At 33.1% G+C, this 23,909-nt stretch overlaps 1 protein-coding gene across 6 annotated transcripts in view; it reads right to left on the bottom strand.

Moving 5' to 3' along the window:
* CNTLN (centlein) overlaps positions 1-23,909 on the bottom strand; it is a 366,668-nt gene that overhangs the window by 36,086 nt on the left and 306,673 nt on the right. For all 6 annotated transcript variants that reach the window (XM_073021629.1, XM_007969157.3, XM_073021630.1 and 3 more), the window contains 5 exons: positions 16,254-16,445; positions 11,020-11,117; positions 9,419-9,545; positions 7,934-8,071; positions 7,153-7,338 (listed from right to left, as the gene is read on the bottom strand). In XM_073021629.1, coding sequence (XP_072877730.1) covers positions 7,153-7,338; positions 7,934-8,071; positions 9,419-9,545; positions 11,020-11,117; positions 16,254-16,445 — 741 coding nt within the window. The remainder of the gene's footprint in view (positions 1-7,152; positions 7,339-7,933; positions 8,072-9,418; positions 9,546-11,019; positions 11,118-16,253; positions 16,446-23,909) is intronic.

The following is a 23,909-nucleotide window of genomic DNA, read 5'->3' as shown; positions in this document are numbered from 1 at the left end:
CTTTTGAGGTGTTTTGCTACATAAAGGAGGAGAAAAATGAGTCAGCAGTTAGAGGAGACACAGAGTCAAAGAAGAGTTTGTTTTTTGTTGTTTTTTTGTTTGTTTGTTTGTTTTGTTTTGTTTTGTTTTTGGTAAATGGTGTGTGTTTGCTAATGAAAGTGATCCAATATAGAAGGAATATTGGTGATACAAAGTATAGGGTTGAAACTACAGAGCCAAAGTCCTTGGGAATATGAGGAGATAAAATCCAGTGTGCAAAGTGAGCTATTAGCTTTGGACAGGCATGCAAATGGTTCATTCCCAGTAACATGCGGGAAGGGACAGTATGTGGGTACAGATTTGGGAGGAATGTGAAAAATAAAGGTAATGAAAAAAGGAGGAAATTATCTCTGGGTTGCTTCTGTTTTCTCAGTGAAAGAAGCAGCTGAGATTGAGTGGCTAAACAGAGGATGCTGGAGGTTTGAGAAGATAGCAGAATGACTGGGAAACGTGGAGCCTGAATGCACTTGGAACTATGTAATAGGATTATCACATAGTGCTGAGAGCCCACCTGAAGTTCTTGGTGATCTGTTTAAACGAAGATGAATCAGCATGGTTATGTTTTTATTTAATCACATTCACTTCCTTGGGTTCAGGTGGGAAGTAGGCAGAGATTCAAAATAAAGTAGGTTTGAGTTTTTTCCACATGAATATGACAAACGGACATATGAGGAAGTTGAGGATGTATGCAAGAAACTGACTATGAGACAACATAGAATCCATGCTGCATGAGGAGAGAAGGAAGGGCACAAGGGGAAGGAGGGTGGTAGTAATTAGTGAAAAAGCAGTAAGGCCAGTGAATTTGAGTTATAATCAGGTCAAAAATTGTTGCATTATGAGCACAAAAAGAAATAGTGGTCAAAGAATAAAATGCTGGAAATGGAGATTTTGGAATTCAGTTATTTGTAATGAGAAGCCCAAGGGTAGTGTTTCTTAGTAGGAACATCTTTGGCATTTGGGAAAAATGATAATTTTTCACTGTATGAGATTTTTCTTCCCAATGCAGAACTTTTAACCACCCTGGTTCCTGGGTATTGAATGCTAGCAGCATCTACCAGTCAGTGTAACACAAAGCACACACATACATTTCCAAATGCTCCCTAAGGTAGGTGGTGATCCATAGTTGAGAACCATAGATCAGGGGTATGATAATGGGAATAATCACTGGAAATGAGGATGCTGAAGAATAGAAAGGGAATATCCAATAGGGGATTGGATGGCTTACATGGATATGAAGTCACCATAAGTCATAACAGAATTGTGTTGGAGAGAAAGATAATAATCCGGGTGCTAAGCTGTATGACTAGCATTCTAAAATGAGATACAAATCATTTGGGTGGGTGACTCTAATATGTTCCAATTGGCTTCTGAGATCTATTTGAATATTCATTCCTACATCTTACTCATCCCAATAGAATTTCTAAATAGGTATGAATAATACAGAATTCCAAGATCAACCCTCATGTACCATGTAAGTGTCATTAAAAAGGTACCTAAATGAAGTATAAGCAATACTAGGTGGCCTACATAATGAGTAGTGTTGTTACTATATGATATATTCCATATACCTTCAATTCTGATGCACTGATTATTAGAAAATAGTATGTTGTTTGGTTGAAATACACTTCATAATGCATGAATGATCATTTTCCCTTCCAAAGTGTATCTTTCATATATAGTAGAACCTTCACTGTGCTAGGTTCACTGAAATGTTTTACCTTCCACCCATATATCAAAGCTAACTTTTTATTTTTTTAAGATCACACTTTCCTTGGATTTACATGTTGGGTCTCAGCTTTGCTTTCCTCTTTTTTAAAATAAATAAATCAGCCTGTTTTCAACACTGGGTGCTACTTCCATCTGGCTTTTACTTCCCTCTTATCTGTTACAAAATTGCCTTCTATTACCAATTCAAAATCTGCTCAGTTGCTCTCTGAGCAACTCTAAAGCCCCCGAAAGGCTTTGAAAAATGCTTTAAATTATAATTTGCTAAAAATACTGTAAGTTTTAAAAAGTGTCACTCTACTCATATCAATTGAATAATGATCCATAGCTAACACTTATTATCAAGGTAAGTAAAAACACTGTATGGCACAAAGTAAGCATTCAATAAATGTTAACTGAATTTCCAAAAACTGATGTCAGCTTTCTTGCAATTCTTGGGGTATCATGAGCTAGGAATTATCCCAATATCTGAGGATATTGTCAAAATATGAATGCTTTTTGGATATACATATCAACTTAATTTACTTTACTTTTCAATTACTATAATTTATTGTAACCAGTCACCAATGATGTTTGTGGAAAATACAGTAAGCGATCCCATTTCTATCTTATTAGATTTAGTTTTCCACTCTTTATCATGAGTCTTTGTCTGTGATACATATAACTTTTAGTTTCACCGAATCATTATGGATTGCTTGGACTTTTTTCAGTAAGATTACATTGTGAGGAAGGTGAAAATTGGTGGCTAAAATACTCTGGAGTCACTATTGCCATCATGGTTTTTGGGATTTAAAAAAATGAATTTTTAAAAAACAGGTTTTTAAACAGCTTTATTGAGATATAATTTACATACTTTAAAGTTTTCCAAATAAGGAAACATTTGTATTATGAAACCTTTCTCTAAACACAGTTGTCATTTCTTTTTTCAGTATAATGACAGGGTGAAAAGAGTTAATTCAAGTTGAATTGTATCACAGACCTATTTATAAATCTTAATTAAGAGAAAAGTGCCAAGTTATTAACAATTGTATGTGTAAAAATAAAATTCTAATGCTACACAAATGTATTCACTAAAGAAGCAAGAAATTTATATACCAAAAGCATCTTACTGAATCTTACCAAAGCAAGTACATATTGATAATGAAACCATTTATGCTTCCAGCTAAATATTGTTTTTTGGCTGGTATTTATTTCATAGCTAACAAAATCCACTGAAAAGATGGAGCCCGGCATATGACTCTCACATACAGGCACATTAACAAGCCTCTATCAGGGCTGAGTCAAACTGAGCAAATACTTCTAGAAATTTCCCTTGTGTGTTTTATTCAGTTATTAGGAGAATTCAAAGCCTCAGCTCTGCCACATATATCCAGCCCAGATGCTCAAAGTACTTGATTTCACCCCAGGGCCAAATTCCATATTCAAGACTAGATCTAGAACAGATGGCCACTCCACCTCTTCCATAATCTGGTTGCGCCCTATGAATAAATGAAAAGACTAAAGGGAACATAGATTCCACAACAGGGCCAGAACAAACATTATTACTATTAATACTACTAATAATATTTATTAAGTACTTCTGTGTACATGACACCCTAATAAGCTCTGCACAGAATGAGTCCTGGTGATCATAATGTTCCATGTAGGTACTATGTGCATTCCTTAACTATGCTCATTAAGGAATGCACATAGTTCTCACTGTTCACAGAGTTTTCCATTTGAGCGGTGACTATATGTCCAGTACCATTCCTGAAGCAGATATAAACCAATTCCTCAAAAATTTAATGAGCCCTGTTATGTAACAGTACCCTGAAGACAACAAATGACAATGTTCCTTTCCTCAAGTTGGCTTTAATTTATTTGAAACAGAAAGAAAAATACCAGTTTATGATTGTGTTAATGTACATATAATAAATGTTCAGGAGATGAGTCAGAGCCGTACTACTACTGCTATTACTACTACTGATAATAATAGTTGATACTGAGATAGCAATTAGGCACTGTTCTGATCTTTAGCTATGATAACTTATTTAAATCCTCACTTTGCTTATGTTCCATTATTAAACTCATTCTACAGATGGGGAAACTGAGGCACAGAGGATTCAGTCACTATCCTGAAGTCAGAGAGTTAGTAAATGGCAGAGTTGGGCTCTATCAACTACAGAGTTAAAGGGCAGATTCATGACAGAGGAAGGCCCAGAGTTAAATCTGAAGGAGAGAACAAAGACGGGAAGACATTTTGGGTGAGAAAGAAAACTTGAGCAAAGGCAGGAATAAGCACAATATGGGTGAAAGAGTAGTGGAAAAGATTAGACTTCAGCAGGATAACATCCAGTTATGGAAGGTCTTAAGTATTTAAAAAGGAGGAAGCATTGATCTAATGCACCTAATGTGGTAGTATTTAGGGAGTCATTGATGATATGCTGCTTCAGATGGTGGGTCCTAAGCATTTCTGCCTAGACCTAGAGCCATATGTGCAAGGAAAAGAAAGATGATAATCATGCCTTTCTTAAGACCCAAATATCCAGTCTTTGCCATCAATATATGGTTTTGGCATTAATTTGCTGGTGGCCCTTTATTTGAAAAATAGGTTATACAGCAGACATGGTGCCAATAGCAACTATATATTGGCACTGAGACACAGTTAAGAAAAACAGGTGTCAAATTGCCATTGGAAGTCATGAGTTATAAATGGCGTTACTAAATGCCAAATTTATATGTATTGTTATTTGAATTCAATTCTTAAAAACAAAGTAAGGAAGTGCTACTAAAACTTTATTATGCATAATAATCACTTAGTTAACTTGTAAAATGCAGATTAGGCTCCACTCCAAACAGGATTTTGATTCAATAGATTTGGGGCTCAATATTGTGTATTATATTTAAATGCAATAGAAACAGGATTCTGATGCAGGTAATCCAAATACCAAACTGAAACAAAGTGTAAAAATTCTGAAAGAGTACCGAAGACAGTCTGTCCATATTTGTCATCTTTCCCTATTATATAATCTTTAAAACATTATTCAAATTAAAAAGTCATGACACCACAGCAATCCTGAATTTATCTATTAAGACATCTACTCAATATCATTGTTGATGAACAATATGAAGGACTGTTACCCTTGAATAATTACAGTTTAGATACTCACTTCATCATTAAATACTATTTATATCATTGGATATAAAGAAAAGTTTCTTGCCGGGCATGGTGGCTCAAGCCTGTAATCCCAGCACTTTGGGAGGCCGAGACGGGCGGATCATGAGGTCAGGAGATCGAGACCATCCTGGCTAACATGGTGAAACCCCGTCTCTACTAAAAAATACAAAAAACTAGCCAGGCGAGGTGGCGGGCGCCTGTAGTCCCAGCTACTCGGGAGGCTGAGGCAGGAGAATGGCGTAAACCCAGGAGGCGGAGCTTGCAGTGAGCTGAGATCCGGCCACTGCACTCCAGCCTGGGCAACAGAGTGAGACTCCGTCTCAAAAAAAAAAAAAAGAAAAAAAAGAAAAGTTTCTTAAAGATAATTTTTGCTAAACCACTTTGTATGGAGAAATATACCCATTTACCTTATCATGGAAGTCATGAAACTTCATCTAGAATATGATAATCAGATATACAGTCATGAAATTAATTTTTCTATTGTGAAAACTTCTGATTCTCATTCATCCTTCTTTTTTAAAGTGCCACATTCAAAGAGTATTTCAAGGAAAAACAATGATTAGCATTTTGAATAAATCTCATAATTATATATTTCATATTTTATATCTTAGCCAAAAGCTCCACAAACAAAATGCTAAGTTGAATATAAAACAAAAACCAAGGTTTATGAAGGTAATACTCATAATAAAAATGGTTCTACCTCATGAGTAAAATAATGACTATATATATATAGCTTTTATTTTAGTTTCAGGGATACATGTGCAGGTTGGTTCTGTAGATAAATTTTGTGTTGCAGGGGTTTGATGTACATATTATTTCATCACCCAGGCAATAAACATAGTACCCAATAGGTAGTTTTTCAATTCTCACCCTCCTCCCACCCTCACCTTCAAGTAGGCCCCAATGTCTATTGTTCTCTTCTTTGTGTCCACGTGCACTCAATGTTTAGCTTCCACTTGTAAGTGAGAACATGTGGTGTTGGTTTTTCCTTCGTGTGTTAGTTCACTTAGGATAATGGCCTCCAGCTCCATTCAAGTTGCTGCAAGGGACTTGATCTCATTCTTCTCTATGGCTGTGTAGTATCCTATGGTGTATATGTACCACAATTTCTTAATCTAGTCTATTGTTGATGGGCATTTAGGCTGATTCCATATCTTTGCTATTGTTAACAGTGCCGCAATGAACATACGCATGCATGTGTCTTTATGATAGAAGGATTTCTATTATTTTGGTTATGTACCCAATAATGGGATTGCTGGGTCAAACGGTAGTTCTGTGTTTCACTTTTTGAGAATTTCCAAACTGCTTTCCACAGTGGCTGAACTAACTTACATTCCCACCAGCAGTGTATAAGTCACAATATTTAATGAAAGTGTTCACTATAAGTTAAACAGTGAATTCAACAAGCATTTAGAAAAAATGTTTTGAATCTGGAAAAGGTAAATTACATTTACTAAAATTAATACTTTGCAAACATTTAGGATCCTCAGAGGCAGGCATTATTGGCTTGACTTCACACCAGTTGAAATATTCATTAAAAGAGATAAAGGAGATAAAATGTTTTATCAATTCATTTTGTAGATATTTTTAAAATGAGAAAACTCCCAAGGTATCTATGATTTCCAAAGCAGCAAAGTAAGGAATTTCCTCTAAGTGGAGTACTCTTAATAGTGGCATAAAATGTTATTAACTTCTAAGTCTAGGGGAATGAAGGCTTTCTAGGGCTCTTTAGCTTTTAGATAATTTCTAGATGGTACACCTCTGCAGATACTTGAGTTTGTCTTCTCTTTGTTCTGCTTGTCATGTGCCATTCCTCTGTCTATCCCATGTCTTGACAGTTTGTGGCCTGGGCTTCAGATGTCTCTTAGCATCACTGAACACTGAGCAAGTTTCTGGTTGTTCCTGCTTGAACAATTTTCAAAAGGAGAGTAGAGCGGGAATGGCTTAATTCTTTCAACTTAAAACCTGTCCAGATGACTTGACTACTACTATTTCATAACTAAATTGATATTAAGAAAGAAATATTAAGATGGTAGAAAATTTTAAATTCAAACTATAAAAATAAATTCTTTATGGAGGAATTATTAGCAATGTGCTAAATAGGGTAAGAGAAGATGTTTTGTGTGTTATGAAAGCAGAAAGAAACTTTATTCCCTAAATCATCTCAAGTAAGCTACTGCCTACTCTGCCTAAAGTAAAGTACAAGTTAGTAAACAACAAGTAATTCTAACCTTCACGAATTTGGTGAACTCTTCCACTTTTTCATTGGCTAACAGCAATGTCTTCTGTGCACTTTCTAGAACCTGTTCACTTTGCAATGCTAATCCTTGAAGCTGCTTAGATGCTGCTGTTTCAATGTCTGCCATTGCAGATTCAGTCTCACTTATTCTTGATACTAGGAGAGTAAGCTTGAGATCCTGCAAAAGATCAGCAGTCATAAAATAAAAGATATTTTATAAACAGATTTGGAAGAGTTAGTTATACATGTCAAATAAGGAAAATATTTTATTATTCTCTCTATACACGTATTTATTATTTGGGTAAAATTAATGATTATTTTCATTAATTTTCAATAAAACATCCTAAGTACACATTCTCATATACTTATCATCAAAATTAGTTTATGATTTTTAAAGATTATAAATAATTAAAAGCATGGAAGCTATTTTAGACCCCCAAAGATGCTCTACATAACATGGAAACATTTAGTTTGAAAGTTTAAGTGGGCCTACAAAATTTATATCTACTTGTATAAATACCAGTGTTCAATAATAGTTTTCATTTCTTAAAAACTATCAAGACAAACAAAATCTGTTTTCTCTAATACAGAAATATCTTTAATGTTAAACAAATGTTTAGTGTTTCATGTAGAGATACAAATCCTCTTTGCACTTATTTGAAGTGTTTAACTAGCTTGTGGTTTGGGGAAGGAAAAAAATCAACAATGTTAACAATGAAACAAATACCATTATATTCCATCTCTAAGCTAAAATGATCTTTTTAAAAGCATACCTTTTTTTCTAACTCATCTTTGGATTTCTGATACATCTGTTCATACTGTGACTTTTCTTTTACAGCAACATTAAGTCTTTGCTTTAGTGAATCAATTGATATCTTCTTGTTGGAACATTCTTCAGTTAATGTCTTTACCTACATTAAAAGCATAAAGGTAATTATTATTGTTAAAGGCATTCTAGTAATATACTGTATTTGTTCCAGCAGAAACTAAATGAGTGAATTAGTCTACTTCCATTTATTTTCTCATAACGCTATCAAATTCAAGTATTATACTTACAGAACTCATATTATGAATGAAAGTAACAATCCTTAAATCAGTAACAAAACCCAAAATTGCACACAAACTAAATGAATACTGGTATGTATATCCTTGCACCCAATAACACAATATTAATGTTAACTACATATCCATTAATTACTAACTTAAACTTCCTAAGGCAGGAGATGATTGTTCTGATTCTGAAACAAGCCAAGTTATAGTTAACTTTCCATTGTATTCTCTAAAATAAGTATTACATACCCTTTTTGATGAAATAAAATAATAGTATATATATATTGCTTATTTATAAGATATATAATATGTATCTCAAAGCATAACAGAAAAAGTAGTTTTTCAGTTTAATGCCACTAAATATAAATGTTACTTATATAAAGATTCCACGGCTATGTAGGAAATTATTATTGAAGTTAAAAAATAGCAAAATTGAAAGGATAACATTGAAAAAGCCTATAGGAAGTGATTTTAACTTGCACAGCGGCATGGAAGAGAAGAGAAAGAAAATCCATATGGATTCGTCATGCTCATGTAAAAGTTTCTTTCTTAAATCCATTTGACCTAACAGATACTTAAATTTTCATTTTCAACAAGGAAAGTAAAGGAGATGTTCTCTCAGGTGTGCATAACATTTAGTGAATGCCAAAGCACAGGGTACTTTATGAGTTGTGAAAATAGCATCTTCTAAACAAAAAAAAAACAAAAAAAACTTCTAGTTTGGGGTCATATATTACATAACTACTTTAACTACAACTCCCTTTGCAGGTACAACTCCCTTCCCATGTAAAATGCATTAAGGCTATCTAAGAAGAAAGTACATTTTTAAAGAACTTCTGATAGTTATTGGTAATCAAGTTTTCACTAAGAAATACAAGCTTGATTCTATCACAAATTATAGTTTTAAATAAAATGAAATACTGAATAAAAAGTAAAAAAGTATCCTAGAAATACTGAGGATTTTTAATCTTCTCATGGGATATTTATAAATAGAAACAGAATGTGTGGCCATATTATGTATGAGGTTTTAGAGACTTGAATTTTAAAATAAATAATGTACTTTCAGAGCAAAGAGTGTTACTTTGTAATAGTAAATACATATCCTATGAATATTTTCTATACATTTATTAGGACTAAATATTTGTGGTAAGAGAGTAAATACAACAGGAAGTGATATTTTTAGTGTCAGTTAAGATAAAAATTGATACCTTTTTATCAAGATTTTGTAACATTTCACTAAAACTCTCATTACTTTCCAAATTTACTTTCTGTCGAAATTTCAAGTCCTCTATCAAATGTCTTTTCATAGTTATATCCCTCTCCATTCGAGACATCCTTGAAAAAAGAAAGGTGACATCAAGAGTGACAGAAAATACCTTAACAGTGGTGATATCTTACATTTTATCCAATATTATACCTACTGTTAATTTTTAAATATTATGTGATATTGACACTGTAAATTAGTAAAATGAATTGCATTGGATAAGATATTGTTCTTTTAATATTTTGAGCACTTGTAAAATCTATAGTTGTGACTTGGTAATTATACAATTACATATATGTATTAAAACAAAAAATATAAGAAATGAAAAAAATTAATAACACTTATGAAAACTTAGAGCTATTTCATTTAAATCACATTTTTACATTGCTGTGAAAAATCAAAGTGATATATAAAGATAATCAAAAGCATAACAATAAGAAAAAATCTAATACTTCAATAAACAAATATAAACTCTTGTAATGAAACTAAATTAGCAATAATATCTTCTAATTTAATATAATTTGAGATTCAATCCACACATCTGTTTAGCACAGTTGATGAAATATTAAGTATAAAATGGTAGATGCTGTGAGAACCACTACGGCTGCTGCTGCTGCTGCTACTGCTACTAAAATAAGAATGACAATAGCTAACATGTATCGAAGACTTACAATGTTCCAGTCACTGTTGTAAGTGCTTTACGTGTATTAGCTCATTTATTCCTCAAAAGAACCTAATTTAATATTATTGAATTTAGGCATAGGCCTAGTAGGTAGGGAAGCCAGAATTCAAAGAGTGTTAATCGAGAGACCTGTTAAACAATAAGCAAGACTTACTCTTAATAAATAAACTTCAAAATATTATCAGTTAAAAAATTAACCAACCTTTTTGTCTAAGACTTATCTACTCATATCACTTCTAAGTGCTCTTCACTTATAATGAGGTCTACAGGTGTGTTTGTGAGATACATATATCTTAAATGTATCAGAGACAACTGGAATTCTATCTAAACATCTTACTATTTCTAAGCAATAGTGTAGCTCTGAAAGATACAGAATGAAAATAATTTTGATTCAGTGGGATACAGCATTTAAAATCTTTTTACTGATAAACACAAAAAGTACAAACTTTCATAACCTCCAGTTATTTTAAACACAAACAAAACTTTCCTTTTTATACCTTAGCTTCATAAGTTTAGGCATTAAATCCAAAACAAATACTAATCTATATATTAGGGGGGGTCAAATAACTGCCACATTGTAAAGTTTTTCATTCATAGTCTCGAAGCCATTAATTTGTATTTATTCAAAATTAAATATGTTTAATAAGGGAAATTTAACTTAATCCTTATTCTAATAAAAAAACTAAATAGCTTGCCATTAATCATGCTATACATAGTATTCCTTAAACTTTCATCTTATGTAGGTTTAAATATGAACTAGGGAAGGAAAACATTAACATTAGCAGTTTCTTAGGGCATGTTTAATAGAGTTGGATGCCACTAGGTGGCACCAAATACAATGGCTAGAAATACAAAGACCATACTTTTCATGCATTTCCTTTATGTGTTCTTCTTTTGCTAGGAGTTCAAATTTCAAAGACTTCACATTTGATGACTGTTTAGTGAGTTCATTAGTTGCATTCTAGATTAAAAATAGAAATAAATTTAAATATACCTTTCAACCTTGGTCTAAAGCAGCATAAAAATAAGTGCCATTCTAAAAAAGAATACATTTACAATAATTATGGTAAACAATAATTAAAATGAATATTTTAATATTTTAAATGCTTTATTTTATATGCTCTAATAGAAATACTATAGTAATACTAAAACTTTTATATAACATGCCAAACTATAGAGGAACACAATCATGTAAGAATAGCAAAGAGTATGTATCCAAAATACATTTACAGGAAATGTGAATTGTCCTAGTATAATGTAAATATGTGAATAATTAAGAATTTTAATGATTTTAAAAGATCACTTAAAACAAATACTGGATTTACTAACATCTTAGACTAACTATGGTCACAAATGCTTTGCGGACCCATCAAGCAGGGGAATCCATTTCCCAACCCTCTGAATGTAGTCTGGCTTGTGACTTTCTTTGCCCAAAAGAATGCAGCAGAAATGAATTGTGTAAATTTCAGTTCCCAGGCCTTAAAGCTTTATGGCTTCTCTCTTTGCCTTCTTGGAATGCTGCTCCAGGATCACCTTGCAGTTGATGTATCATGTGGAAGTGTACCAAGACACTACAGCTGACAGGTAGTAGATCAATTGTCCGATCTATGAGTGAGGCTATTTTGTATCTTCCAACTAGGGAAACCTTCGGTTTGAAAAAATCCACGGATATGAGGTTGCCCAGAAGAGACCAACAAAAGAACTTCCCAGTCAACCAACAAAATCGTAAGAAATAATAAACTGTTGTTTTAAGCCATGATACTTTGGGATAGTTTGTTAGAGAATAATAACTGATAGAAAACCTCATGAATACTCAATCTTTCTTTACTTTAAGTTATTAATAACACTACTTATTAAATTATTTATAAACAATTATTAGTTTTTCAAAGCAAAACAGTTCTGTGGTATTTGTTGTCAGTACAGCCTAGGAACCAGAGGTGGTAACTACAGTGTTAGAACACCTTTCAATTTTGACTCTAGTTCCAACTAAATGTATAATCTAAGACATCACTTAGTCTTTTCAGTACTTTAGTTTTTCCACATTCAAGATAATGTTGACGTACATTAATCCATTTGTTAAGTTTTAAAAGTATTAAATGAATATAAATAAAATATAATAGCTTTTTAAATATTTGGAGTAGTTATTTAGCTAATATTTCTAAACTACAATGAATTGTTTCTATTAGAACTATTCCTTGATTTGGATGTTTGACTCATGCTAAATATAATTTGAGTTTGAAAAGATTAAACTTTAGTTACCCATGGTAAATGTAATTCATCAGACTGACTTTAAATATCTCATGGATATAACATACAAATAGAACATTTGAAATAATTTTAATTTTTACATGAAACGTTAATTTTTCTTAAAAACTCAAAGGTACTTCAGCATGGTAACTCTTTTGAATGTTATGTTTTGATCAAATGTGTGTGTGATGCAATCAAAATTTCTACCATAGTTTGCATGTTTACAGTGATGTACAGTACCTTATTTCCAGCACTGCTTGAATATGTTCCACACTAGTCAATTTATCAAATAATTAAAGCGTTTGCTTTAATCATTAATTTTCAATTCTTTCTCTGATGATTGTTCATTCAGTTAGAAATATGAACATCCATGATTATGCTAAGCTAATAGTGATATGTTAATATAGTGATATTATATTATAAATATTATCACTATAAATTATATATGATATACTAATACATATTATATTATCACTTAGACATCACTTAGTATCATGTGGAATACTATAATATAGTGATGGTTTTAGGGACTACTGTGATATAAATGTCTACTTATCCCTCCTCTAAATGGTCCCAGACTGTGCTTTTCTAATTTTGTATTTACCTTAACATTTTCATATTGCCTTTTTTTTCCTGTCAATCTGTTGGTTGTAATTTTTTGCTTGTGTCATTATTCCTGCCTAAAAACAATCATCCTTCCCCTTAATATGCATACTTCTAGCGTGCTGCACTGAAGGTGTTTTCTGCTGAGAATTAAAATAAACTTAGAATTGTATTTAAAATAAAAGATACAGGCAGTAAATAAAGCCCGAGAGTATCTTCAATGGAATGAATTAAGTGGATATTAAGATAACTGGTTGATTCTTTTCTGTTTTTAGACTTAAGGCTGTATTTTATGTGGCTGAAAATACTGTTAACTCTGACTTGGAGAATTGAGAGAAAAGCAATTTATAATTAATAAAACAACGCCAGGTTGAGATACACTTTGGCCAAGATCTCTAAATCTAACAGCTATTTCATTTGATCCTCAAAAATTTTTATCAGATGGGTAGAAAGGTATCCCTGCTTTAGACCTCTAGAAAAGTTAAGTAATTTCCTTGACCAGGTTGACAAGAAGTTAATGGCCAAAAATTGATTGAAATCCAGGTCTTTTGTCCCTTTTCCATTCCCTACTATACAATATTTATCTGTAACATGACTTAAAATCTGGTGTAAAACATATACATCAAAAATGTCACAATGGTAAAAAGTCATCCCTGTTACAGCTTTCCTATACAAAGTTTATTGAATTTTTTTTTAATTTGCATAGTATAATGATTAGGAGCATGGACTATGGAGCCAGATGGTTTGAGTTCTAATCTCAGCTCTATATACAGTACCTGTGTGATCTTGGACAAGTAACTTATTCTTTCTGTGTCTCAGTTTTCTCAACTGTAAATGAACCACAGACATCAGAAAAAACATATATAAAATTACACAGAAAAGTGTAATATTAACTGCATAGTACAGAAAAGGTGTGTATAAACCTTTAGTATATTCGAATCTAGCCAATTTTCTCAATTAAGTCTAAAAACATTAAGTAGAAAATAAGCTACTTATTAAAAAATCACTATATTATCAGTTTGATATCTGGAATGAGCTAAATTCTATTTCTTCTAAACAAATTAGTATGTTGAAGTTCTCACTGAACCTCCAGTACATTAGAATGTGACTGTATTTGGAGATAAGGCCTTTAAACAGATAATTCAGGTAAAATGAGGTTATTAGGGTGGAATCTAATTCAGTCTGAGTGGTGTCTTTATAAGCAGGGAAATTAGGACACAAAGACACATAGAGGGAAGACCATGTAAAGACACAGGGAGAAGACAGCCATCTACAAACTGAGGAGAGAGGCCTCAACAGAAATGAAACCTGTTGACACCTTGATCTTAGACTTCCAGCCTTCAGAACTGTAAGAATAATATATACGTTCACTGTTTAAGACAACCTGTCTGTGGTATTTTGTTATGGAATCTCTACAAACCAGAATCAAAACAAAAATTTTTAGTAGTAGAGAGTATTATATACTTAAAGATACTTGGTCTTCTAGGAAATTTCTATATGAAAATATGAAACAAAACAAAAGTAAAAATTTATCCTTTTTGTCCCTATGCAGTTTGGTCAGTGTTCCAAGACTCTAGGTTAGATTATGGACAATCAATTCAAACTAATTGCTTTAGTTCTCTTTCTGATTCATACATTCCTCCAAACCAAGAGAGAAACCTGTACGTGGGTAAAAGCTTACACCATGAAAAATCATCATACAAAGAACTTATAGACACTCATATGGATCTATTATTACCAAAAATTATTAGACCATTTGTAGTAAGTAAAATAAGTAAAATATAAATCAATGAAAAACTGTTTATGTAAAAATCATAAATTATGATTTATGTATAAATCAACCTAAAACTATGTCTTTTAGAAGTCAGATTAGACAATACTGGATCTAGCACTCTATTTTATCTTGGTGAAAAACAAAGTTAGAATCATGAGGACTGAAATACACGAAGAATCACAGAAGAATTAAAGTCTATATGATAGATAAGATCAAGGAATATCTCAATGATCTTATCTTCTCTATATGAAACTTAACACTGAAATGTTCAGTTTACATATTTTATCCCTCATTTTCAGAGACACATTTTAAGGTTCATGCCCCAAAATTGCATAACACTTTTTCCCTCACATTTCTAATATTTTATAAGTTATTTAAGATTATAAAATGTTGTGACTGACCCAAGTTTTACACATAAAAACTGTCTAAAGAAGATGGTATTCAAGAAGAATCCCAATGCTAGTTTGTATATTTGGTTACTATTAATAAAGCAAATTATTTTCAAGCAATAATAAACTCATTTATTTTAAGTTTTATCCTATTTATCCTACGAGTAAATCTGCACTAAAATATGTATTATTGAAGGGTGCACATACCCTATTTGGGATTAAAAACAACGACGAGTCTATTTGACAATTCAAGATAGTATTCCAGTACCCTCCTAACAGGGATGATTATTCCATTTCTAATATACTCTGTGCCTTTACAATCAGGATTTTCTTTCTAGTGACTCACATTATAGCAATGGTCCCATATACACTGCCCTTTTTAGCTTCTAGCTAGCAATCCCCACTGAAGAAAATATTTAAATATGTGAGGAATAAATGGGCTTAAGAAGCATGAAAATGAACTTTCCAATTAAAACTCACTCACAAATCCTATTTCTTACAAGGTAATTCCACTTAAACTAAGGACAGCCTTAACTTTTAAGTTGCTGACAGTTTTGCTGGTCTTAGATTCTTTTTTTTTTTCCCCTCTCATTGCTTTTTTTCTACATACTTCCTACTATTTTAATTTGGTTGTTGGTTGGAGACAGAGAAGGAGGAGATAAGCAGGAGGGAGAAGAAGCAGAGAGCAAAAGTGGGTTGGTTTCACTCTCAAGTTTAACTTGCTGGAAGTATGCAGAGAAAAGCAATTATATTTATGTTGACATATTACATGTCTGAAAGGATTCTGTTTAGCTGGAGGGAGGCGTGGGGGCAGAAAGAAGTATCAGAGTAGCAGATATTGGCCAGTTTACATCAGCTCCTAAATTAGGATTTCATGGTATCTTGTCTTTTTCAGAGAATGGTAGTATTCATTACCAGATAAGAATCTACCAGGCTAAAAATTAATGATGATGGCAATATTAACAATTTTGGATTATCTATACCATAATTTACCTTTATTAGAAAAAATTAGTGTTCATATAAATATGTCTTGCAGGATTCAAGCATAATACATGTTTTCATGCTTACTAAACTTTATAATCACCTTTAATTTACACTGTAATTGCTTCATTTCCAAATCCATGCTCCTTGAAGGACCAAGTGATGTAACTTGTATCCGCGGAAATGTTACTTGGGAAACTTCTTCTGCCAAACTTGTGATTTCAGATGAGGACTCCAATTTCTTTAGTAAATCTTCTTTTTCTTTCCGAAGCCCAGCCAAATCCAAATTTAGCTTCTTTTTTTAAAAAAATACAATAAATATAAATATATTATAAAAGTAACTACATTTAATCTAATAATTATCAGCATAAAAGTCTATAGCTAGGAAAATATTAAAGAGAACTGAAATTAATTATAGTTATTATACAAACTTTACAAAAATCTTAACCTCTATTAGATTTTGCTTATAGTAGTAGGGCTTGCAAAGTTAAAACAAAGTGAACCAGCTGTACTCAATATCTTTTGGTTGGCTGGTCCTGACTGATGATGCACTATTTCTTTACCTTCACACATAAATGGGTGAGCCAGAGATTCACATATTTGATAACCTCGACTTCAGGGCTGATGTAGTACTTAACTGAGAAAAGCCAAGCTGGAGCAGGACAGGATAACAGATGTTAGCTGTTTATTCCACTGGGTAGGTCTTACCATCCTATATAGCAGCCAAAATGCTTCTCATTTAGCAACATAAATGTTAAGTCCAATTAGCAGACGAGGCTTGTTAGAGATTTAGTTCAAATAAATAGCGTGCAAACAAACTCGCTCAGTTTTATGCACTTGATTGATTGTTGAAAAGTCCTGTTTCTAATGTTGAGGTAGAAATGCACTAAACTCCTTACATTTTGAATTTTTAATAGCATAAACATTTTGCTAAATGACATAATAGTAATGTTTTTATGAAGGAGTGTAAAAGAAACCATCTTAATGTTAGCCCTTCTCATTCACCAATCTATAGTCAGCAGAATGTCACCAAACTATAATGGCATAACAACTCAGAGCTGCTTAAGAGGGTATTTGCATTACTATTTATTATTCCAAAGAAGCTTATAATGTGGTACCTTAACATAAGGTACAATTAGACAAAATGATACTGAAATCTCTCAGAGGGGGAAAAATTTTTCTTTGTTAAAAATTCCAATTAGAAATAGCAAAAGATGTAGCTAAAGTGTACAGTAAGATGAACATGAAACATGTTACTTAAGTATTAACACTATATTTAAAACACAATTTCTAGAAACTACACCATCATTATATATGTATTTGTATATGTAAGTGCATATTATTAAACATGAATATTTCAGATCATGGATTCAAAACTAGAACTTGATATACTTCAGATTAAACTATGTTCTGGCAACACAAAAAGTATGCTGTGGTGAAAAAACTATTTGGCTATATTTTACCTTATAATCTAAAAGCATGGTTCTATAGAATTTTAGGAAATTGTTTATGAAATTTGTTCCATGAAATTTGTTCATGAGTTGTCCCAAAAGAACCTAATAATTAATATCTAAAAGTAAACTCTTAGTTTCCTTAAACCTGGAAATCTTCCTGTCTAATATTCAAGCTTGAATCCATCTCCCTCCCTGTTTATTCATTCTCTATGTCCAATCAATTCTCAGGTTCTGCAAATTACATAGTGTTTCTCATTTTCATTCCTTTCAGCCACTCTCTTAATGCAAACCCTCATTATCTCATTAAGACTATTACAATAACCCTCTCTCTCCCGTCAACCTTTCCCTACCTTCATTCCACCTTTTATACAACTTCCTAAAACAACACTGACCAGTTATTCCCTTAATCAAAGCCCTTCATGGGTTCTTCATTCCAATAGAATAAAGCTCAAATGTTTGTGGATAATAAGGCTCTCTAAGTTTAGGCTTCAATTTGTGTCGCTGTCAGGCATCATACGAAGCCAAACCTGCCTGCCATTCCCCAAACCTGCCTGCCATTTTTACATGGATGACTCCACACATGGTGTTTCTTTCTGCTGAAATCTGTCTCATCTTTAAAGGGCAGCTTAGTATTCCTCCTTTATGAAGACTTCTTTGTTCTTTTCTTCTTACTGGAATACTTAGGCGGCTTCTCTCATTTGTTATACTTGTATGCCACCAGATTTCTGTCTGATCTTTCTACCTGGCAGATCCTGACACTATAAATGTGCCTCCACTGAGGAAAGACCAAGCCAATAAATACATTCTTCTAAAAGACATGCATACGTAACTTTCAACTTCAATTTAACAATATAAAAATGTATTAAATGAAGAAATACTGAAAGTATGGAGGCAGTAAACTAAATGACTTGTACTTTATTAAAATATAATATTTTGATTAAACAATATTTAAAATCTACAATCTTGAAAACATATTTCCGGTGTTAGTTATATATGCATAGAAATGCTACGCAGCATCTGTTGAAAAACAGGAAATATGTAAATCACACATTCCATCAGTTTGGAAACCTTTGGTTCTCCTTAGCATTGTGGACAAATAACTGGAGTTCTCTTACTAACTTCTCTCAGTTTAAAAATTCTACTTCTTACTTGAGAAAGCTATAGATGAGAAAAAAATGTATAAATAACTTTCTTTTGCTTACATTTGCTGTAGGCTGTGAGACAACTTTTGTGGGTGACCTTGTTAGAAAGAGACTCTGCCATAAAATCTACCAATAAATTAAGATTACTCTTAAAATTGTGAGTTTTCTTGTTTATTAGCAGCATGATTCCTATTTCTCTACTATTGCCTTTCCATCTTCAAGCAAATATTTATAAGCATTTAAGTCACATTATGTTAAGAACAAGTGATAACAAAACACACATGGAAGAATAATAATTTCTGGATTCGTATTCTCTGGGTCTACTGCTTACCAGCTGAGTGAACTTGCACAAACACATGGCTTTGTTTCCTCATTTAAAAAGAGATGGTGCTTGTCTGCCTAACAAAGGTGATCTTGAGGACAGAATCTTAAAACGTCTGTGATTGCACGTAGTAGATGTTCATTGTCAGCATTGTTATCTTGTGGTAAAGGCTACTAATAGTGTCTGAGAAGTGTTAAAGGCTGAGGAGCTAAATTAATAAAACTTTAACATGTATATACATAATAACCTGGTAATTTCTCTCATGACAGAAACTTTAGTTTGTCTTAAGTCATAGTTACTTGTTTGACTAGAATCAATCTAGGATCCCTCCTACACTACTACACAGGTATTGAAGGCAGATATGCTCCTCTGACTCTATATCCGCAGCAGTGCAATCCGTCTACAGTCTCCCAAACATCTATTTCAATTTAAAAGTTGACTTCAATAAGAATAAGTACTGAGATTCGTATTGATTTACGTGTAGTAAATTATTTCTAACCAAAGGTTATAAAATAGAACTTAACACTATAAAATTTTTAAACTAGACACTATCTATTAATAATTTATTTAAATTTAACATTGAGGAAGCATAAATCCCTGAAAAGGAGAGAACTCTCTAAGCGACTGTAAGAAGAAATAAGAATGTACTGAAAAACTTATTCTTCAGTATAATATCCTGTGGTAGACACAGTTCTCAGATGACATGCTCTGGTACAATACCCTCCCCTTGTATGGGACCCAAAAATATGATAGGCTATCATTCCCATGATTACATTATGTTATATGCAAAGAGAATTCTGTAGATGTAATTAGGGTCAGGGTCCCTAATCAAGTTTCTGAGAGCTAATCAAAAGCAAGCTTTTCTTGGCTGGTCCTGACCTAATCAGATGAGCCCTTTCAAAGAAGGCCAGAGGCATTCTCTGAGGTCAGGGAGATTCCCCTGCTGGCTTTAAAGAAGTAAGTTGCCATGTTATGAAAGGAGCTACAAGACAAGACCTAAGGGAGGCCTCAATGAGCTGAGAATGATCCTTGGCTCTCAGCCAGCAAGCCACAGACCTCAGTCCTATACCCACAAGGAACTGAATTTCTCAAAAAAGGCAGCCTGGCTGACACACTGATTGCAACCTTGCCACATTCTGAGCAGAGCACCCCACTAGGCTGTATCAGACTCCTGACCCAATGACACTGTGAGGTAATGAATGCATATGATGTTTCTCAGCTGCTAAATTTGTGGTGTTTTGTAGCACAGAAAATTAATATGGGTCCTGATATTTTTTTACACCAGTGACTTTCTAGAATCTACTTCTTGTTATCTTACTGCCACTCTGTCCCATCTCAAGAAAGTCTCCCAAACCCCACAGTGTGTAGAGTTTATATAATATTCTCACTCTGGATTAATTTTTTTTCTTTATCCATAATTTTGTATTCATTTTATTTATTCAATTGCTTTACAAATTGTCCCATTTTCTTTTCAGACAAGGTCTTGCTCTATTGCCCAGGCTGGAGTACAGTGGTTTAATCATAGCCCACTACAGCCTCAAACTCTTGGGTTCAAGTGATCCTCCTGCCTCAGCCTCCCGAGTAGCAGGGACTACAGTGAGTAAAAATACCCAGCTAATTTTTAAATTTTTTTGTAGATATGGGATCTTGCTGTGTTGCCCAGCCTGCTCTTGAACTCATGGCCTCAAGCAATCCTCCCACCTCGGCCTCTCAAAATGCTTGGATTATAGTCATGAGCCACTGTGCCTGTCCCCCATTTTCCTTTTAATATTTTTTGTTCTGTTTCAGTTTATTTGTATGTTCCATTTTCTATGCTAGAAATATCAATTGCCTCTACCAGATCTGCATTTTGTAGTTTAACTGACAAGCAAAAAGCCTCTGGCCAGAAGCTTTTGTTTGCTGCTCTCAACTGTAACTGTAGAATCCCATGAATAGGGTAAATTAGTCTCCCCTGGCCTATTTTTCCTTATTTTCTTATACGGGATTTCATTCACAAACTGCTTTTATTCGTGGCACCAACTTGACATTTGCTGGCAGATTTAGATATGGAGTACCTAGATTCAGAACCTGATTCAATATCTATCATTTATTCTTTTTACACATACTATGTAGTTAGCACTATGCTAGTTCTCTGTTTTCAATAAGAAAAAGGTTATAAATAATCCTTGCCTTTAGGTAGCTACTGGTCTGTAATCCAGAAATACGTAACAATAAACTATAGTAAGTGCTATGAAGAAACAAAACGGGAAGCTGAGGGAACTGCTGCTACCTTCAATTCCTGTCTGGTAAATGCTGGCTAGAGCCTGTTTCCCTCCCCATATTCCCCTGATTTGTTCTGTAAAATGTGATCTAGAAGCTAAGTACAGCATTGAATGTACTAGCTTAGATCTATGACCACTCTGCTTTCCAACTTTTACTCAAGAGAAGATAGTTGCCAAATCACTGGTCAGTAAACTGGGGGCAGTCTGAGGACATCAGGCATCCTCCTCCATCAGGGAGACCTGGTAAACATTTTAATGTTCAGGAACGAACTATCAGAAAAAATAAAACAAGGCCCTTGGAAAATATTCTTCAGGCCCCATAATGAGAAATAAAGGGCTTAGAAAAGAAGCTGAGAAAATCATTTCCCTAATTACTCCCCAAACAATATATTTTTAGATACTCTCTGATCTTGATGTCTCAGAAGAATAAAATACTCAATATCTGCCTATTCAACGAACATGTTGCTAGTTGTAGCACATGTAAAGAAAACGCTATTGGGTATCCAACCAGTTCAGAAGCAGTGCTCCAAGGGAAACGAATGGGATCGGGTATAGCTCTTCACTTCTAAAATGAAAATGATTCTGACCTACGGTTTTTTTTCTGGACAATATCCATCCTACAGCATTCAAAGACATAGTTCAGTCTTTCCCATTTGTTTTTTATCACTGGATTAAAAATTTAAAGTAATGAACCATTTAAAAAATTTGGAAATAATTGAGATAGTGGAGTCTGAAACATAAAGACACAAAATTCCAGAAAATATAGCCAAACATGAGGTGGAATGCCAGAGACACTGGATCAGAGTTTCTGGGAGGCCCATGCAGGAAATAGCTGGTGGCCAAAGAACATTTTGCAGTCCATGCTGGAGCAACGGTGAGACGCTCAATATTGAAAAAGGTGAATCAGTAACCAGAGTAAAAAGTGAGGCTTAGTTGCCATCTATAACAATAGTGTACTCTCCATGTTTTCTTTCTCCTTTTGAAAGCCAAAAGGCTTGACAATCCAAGTAGAGAAAAACAATCATTAAACGAGAATGATCTGTTTCCAATAACTTCTCCAAAATATCTCATCTTAAATTATGCTTAGGACTGACTTAAGACTATTTAATGTTGAATACAGAAATAAGTTCATTTACATTCTCACAATCTGATTATTCCGATTCATAATTAAGTAGAGGCAGCAATTTTAAAATCTTATTATTGTGTTTTAAAAAAATTACAACATAAATTATGTTACCAGAATGTAAATAAATGAGACTGGAGAGAAAATCCTAATTGAACAGGATATATGTAAATTCTATAGGCAAGAACTCCCTAGAAAGTCACCATAATTTTAATGATATTCTCCCTCCTGTGAATAGAATCAATGTTCTTTTATTGAAAATATTATACTTTTAAAGGGGATAAAATGCAAAGAAATAAAATTCTGTATGTTGTCCAGGTATAGGACTAAATTTACAGTCAATTAAAATGTATGAGTTATCAAGACAATGCCATCATTTTCTATGTCACTAACAAATATTTTCCATATAAGACTTATTTAAAAAGGTAAACAGTTCAGATTAATAACTTCCAAGTTTAGTAACAAGACTTTTAAATTTAAAACATTAATTTTCTTTTGTTACGATACTTGAGATCACCAAGAGAAAGAATTAAAAATTAAAAACCAATAACCAAAAAAAGATCTTAGGCAGACACATAATTATTTATGTAACAAAATTTCATATGAAAAATCCACTAAGTTACTGCATCACTCATTTATAAACTATTTTCTGACAACTGCAGTTATGAGAGGGCTACACTGTGTTTCACAAAATGTCAAGCACATGAAGGTAATATAAAGGACTTTTCACCAATGCTTTTGCTAGTAGTTAGACTTCAGTAGCCTTTAGAGACCATTAAGTACCTTTTGGCTAATTGGCCAATGGTAGATTAATCCTCTTTTTATTCTAGCAACACTATTTTAACACCCTTACACTCTGTCAATGCAGAGTCTGAATGACAAAATAATATTGTGCATGAATAATAAGCAGAAAAGTTAAATTAACATTTCATGTTTCACATGTCATACACAGGTGTCAGAAGAACTTCCTTTTTTAAGTCACTGACATTCAACTTTTTAAAACAATCTCATGTTGACATCTTATTGAGGTGAATCTTCCTAATTACTGCTAATTGCCTATCAAGAAAAAAAACTTTTCATGAAGTGTAGTTGTCTGGTACAGATGAACCCAGCTCCAGTGTGCACATTAAAGACAAAGCACAACACTTAAGGTGCTACTTTGTTATAAGGTCATACTAAATATGGTTTGCAATTAACAAAGCAGTTTTTTTATGGGTCTGAAAATGCCAATCTGTCTTGATGTGTTCAAATTAGGTTCTATCAGAGAAATATGGATATCCGCATATGGATAAGAGATACCCTACTCTCAATAACATTTACAAGGAGTTAAATTAATTCAATGCTCTTGTACTTTGTAACATAAGTTCTAGCTAATGTCCAATTAAATAATTATTTTGTAACTATGTTTAAATATCATTTCTCAAAATGAAAATCAACACTATTATTTCAACTGTCAA

The sequence above is a fragment of the Chlorocebus sabaeus genome, chromosome 12 (genome assembly GCF_047675955.1).
Source record: "Chlorocebus sabaeus isolate Y175 chromosome 12, mChlSab1.0.hap1, whole genome shotgun sequence".
Lineage (NCBI taxonomy): Eukaryota > Metazoa > Chordata > Mammalia > Primates > Cercopithecidae > Chlorocebus > Chlorocebus sabaeus.
The sequence above is the reverse complement of the archived record's forward strand: the minus strand, read 5'-3'. Positions and strand labels throughout refer to the sequence as shown.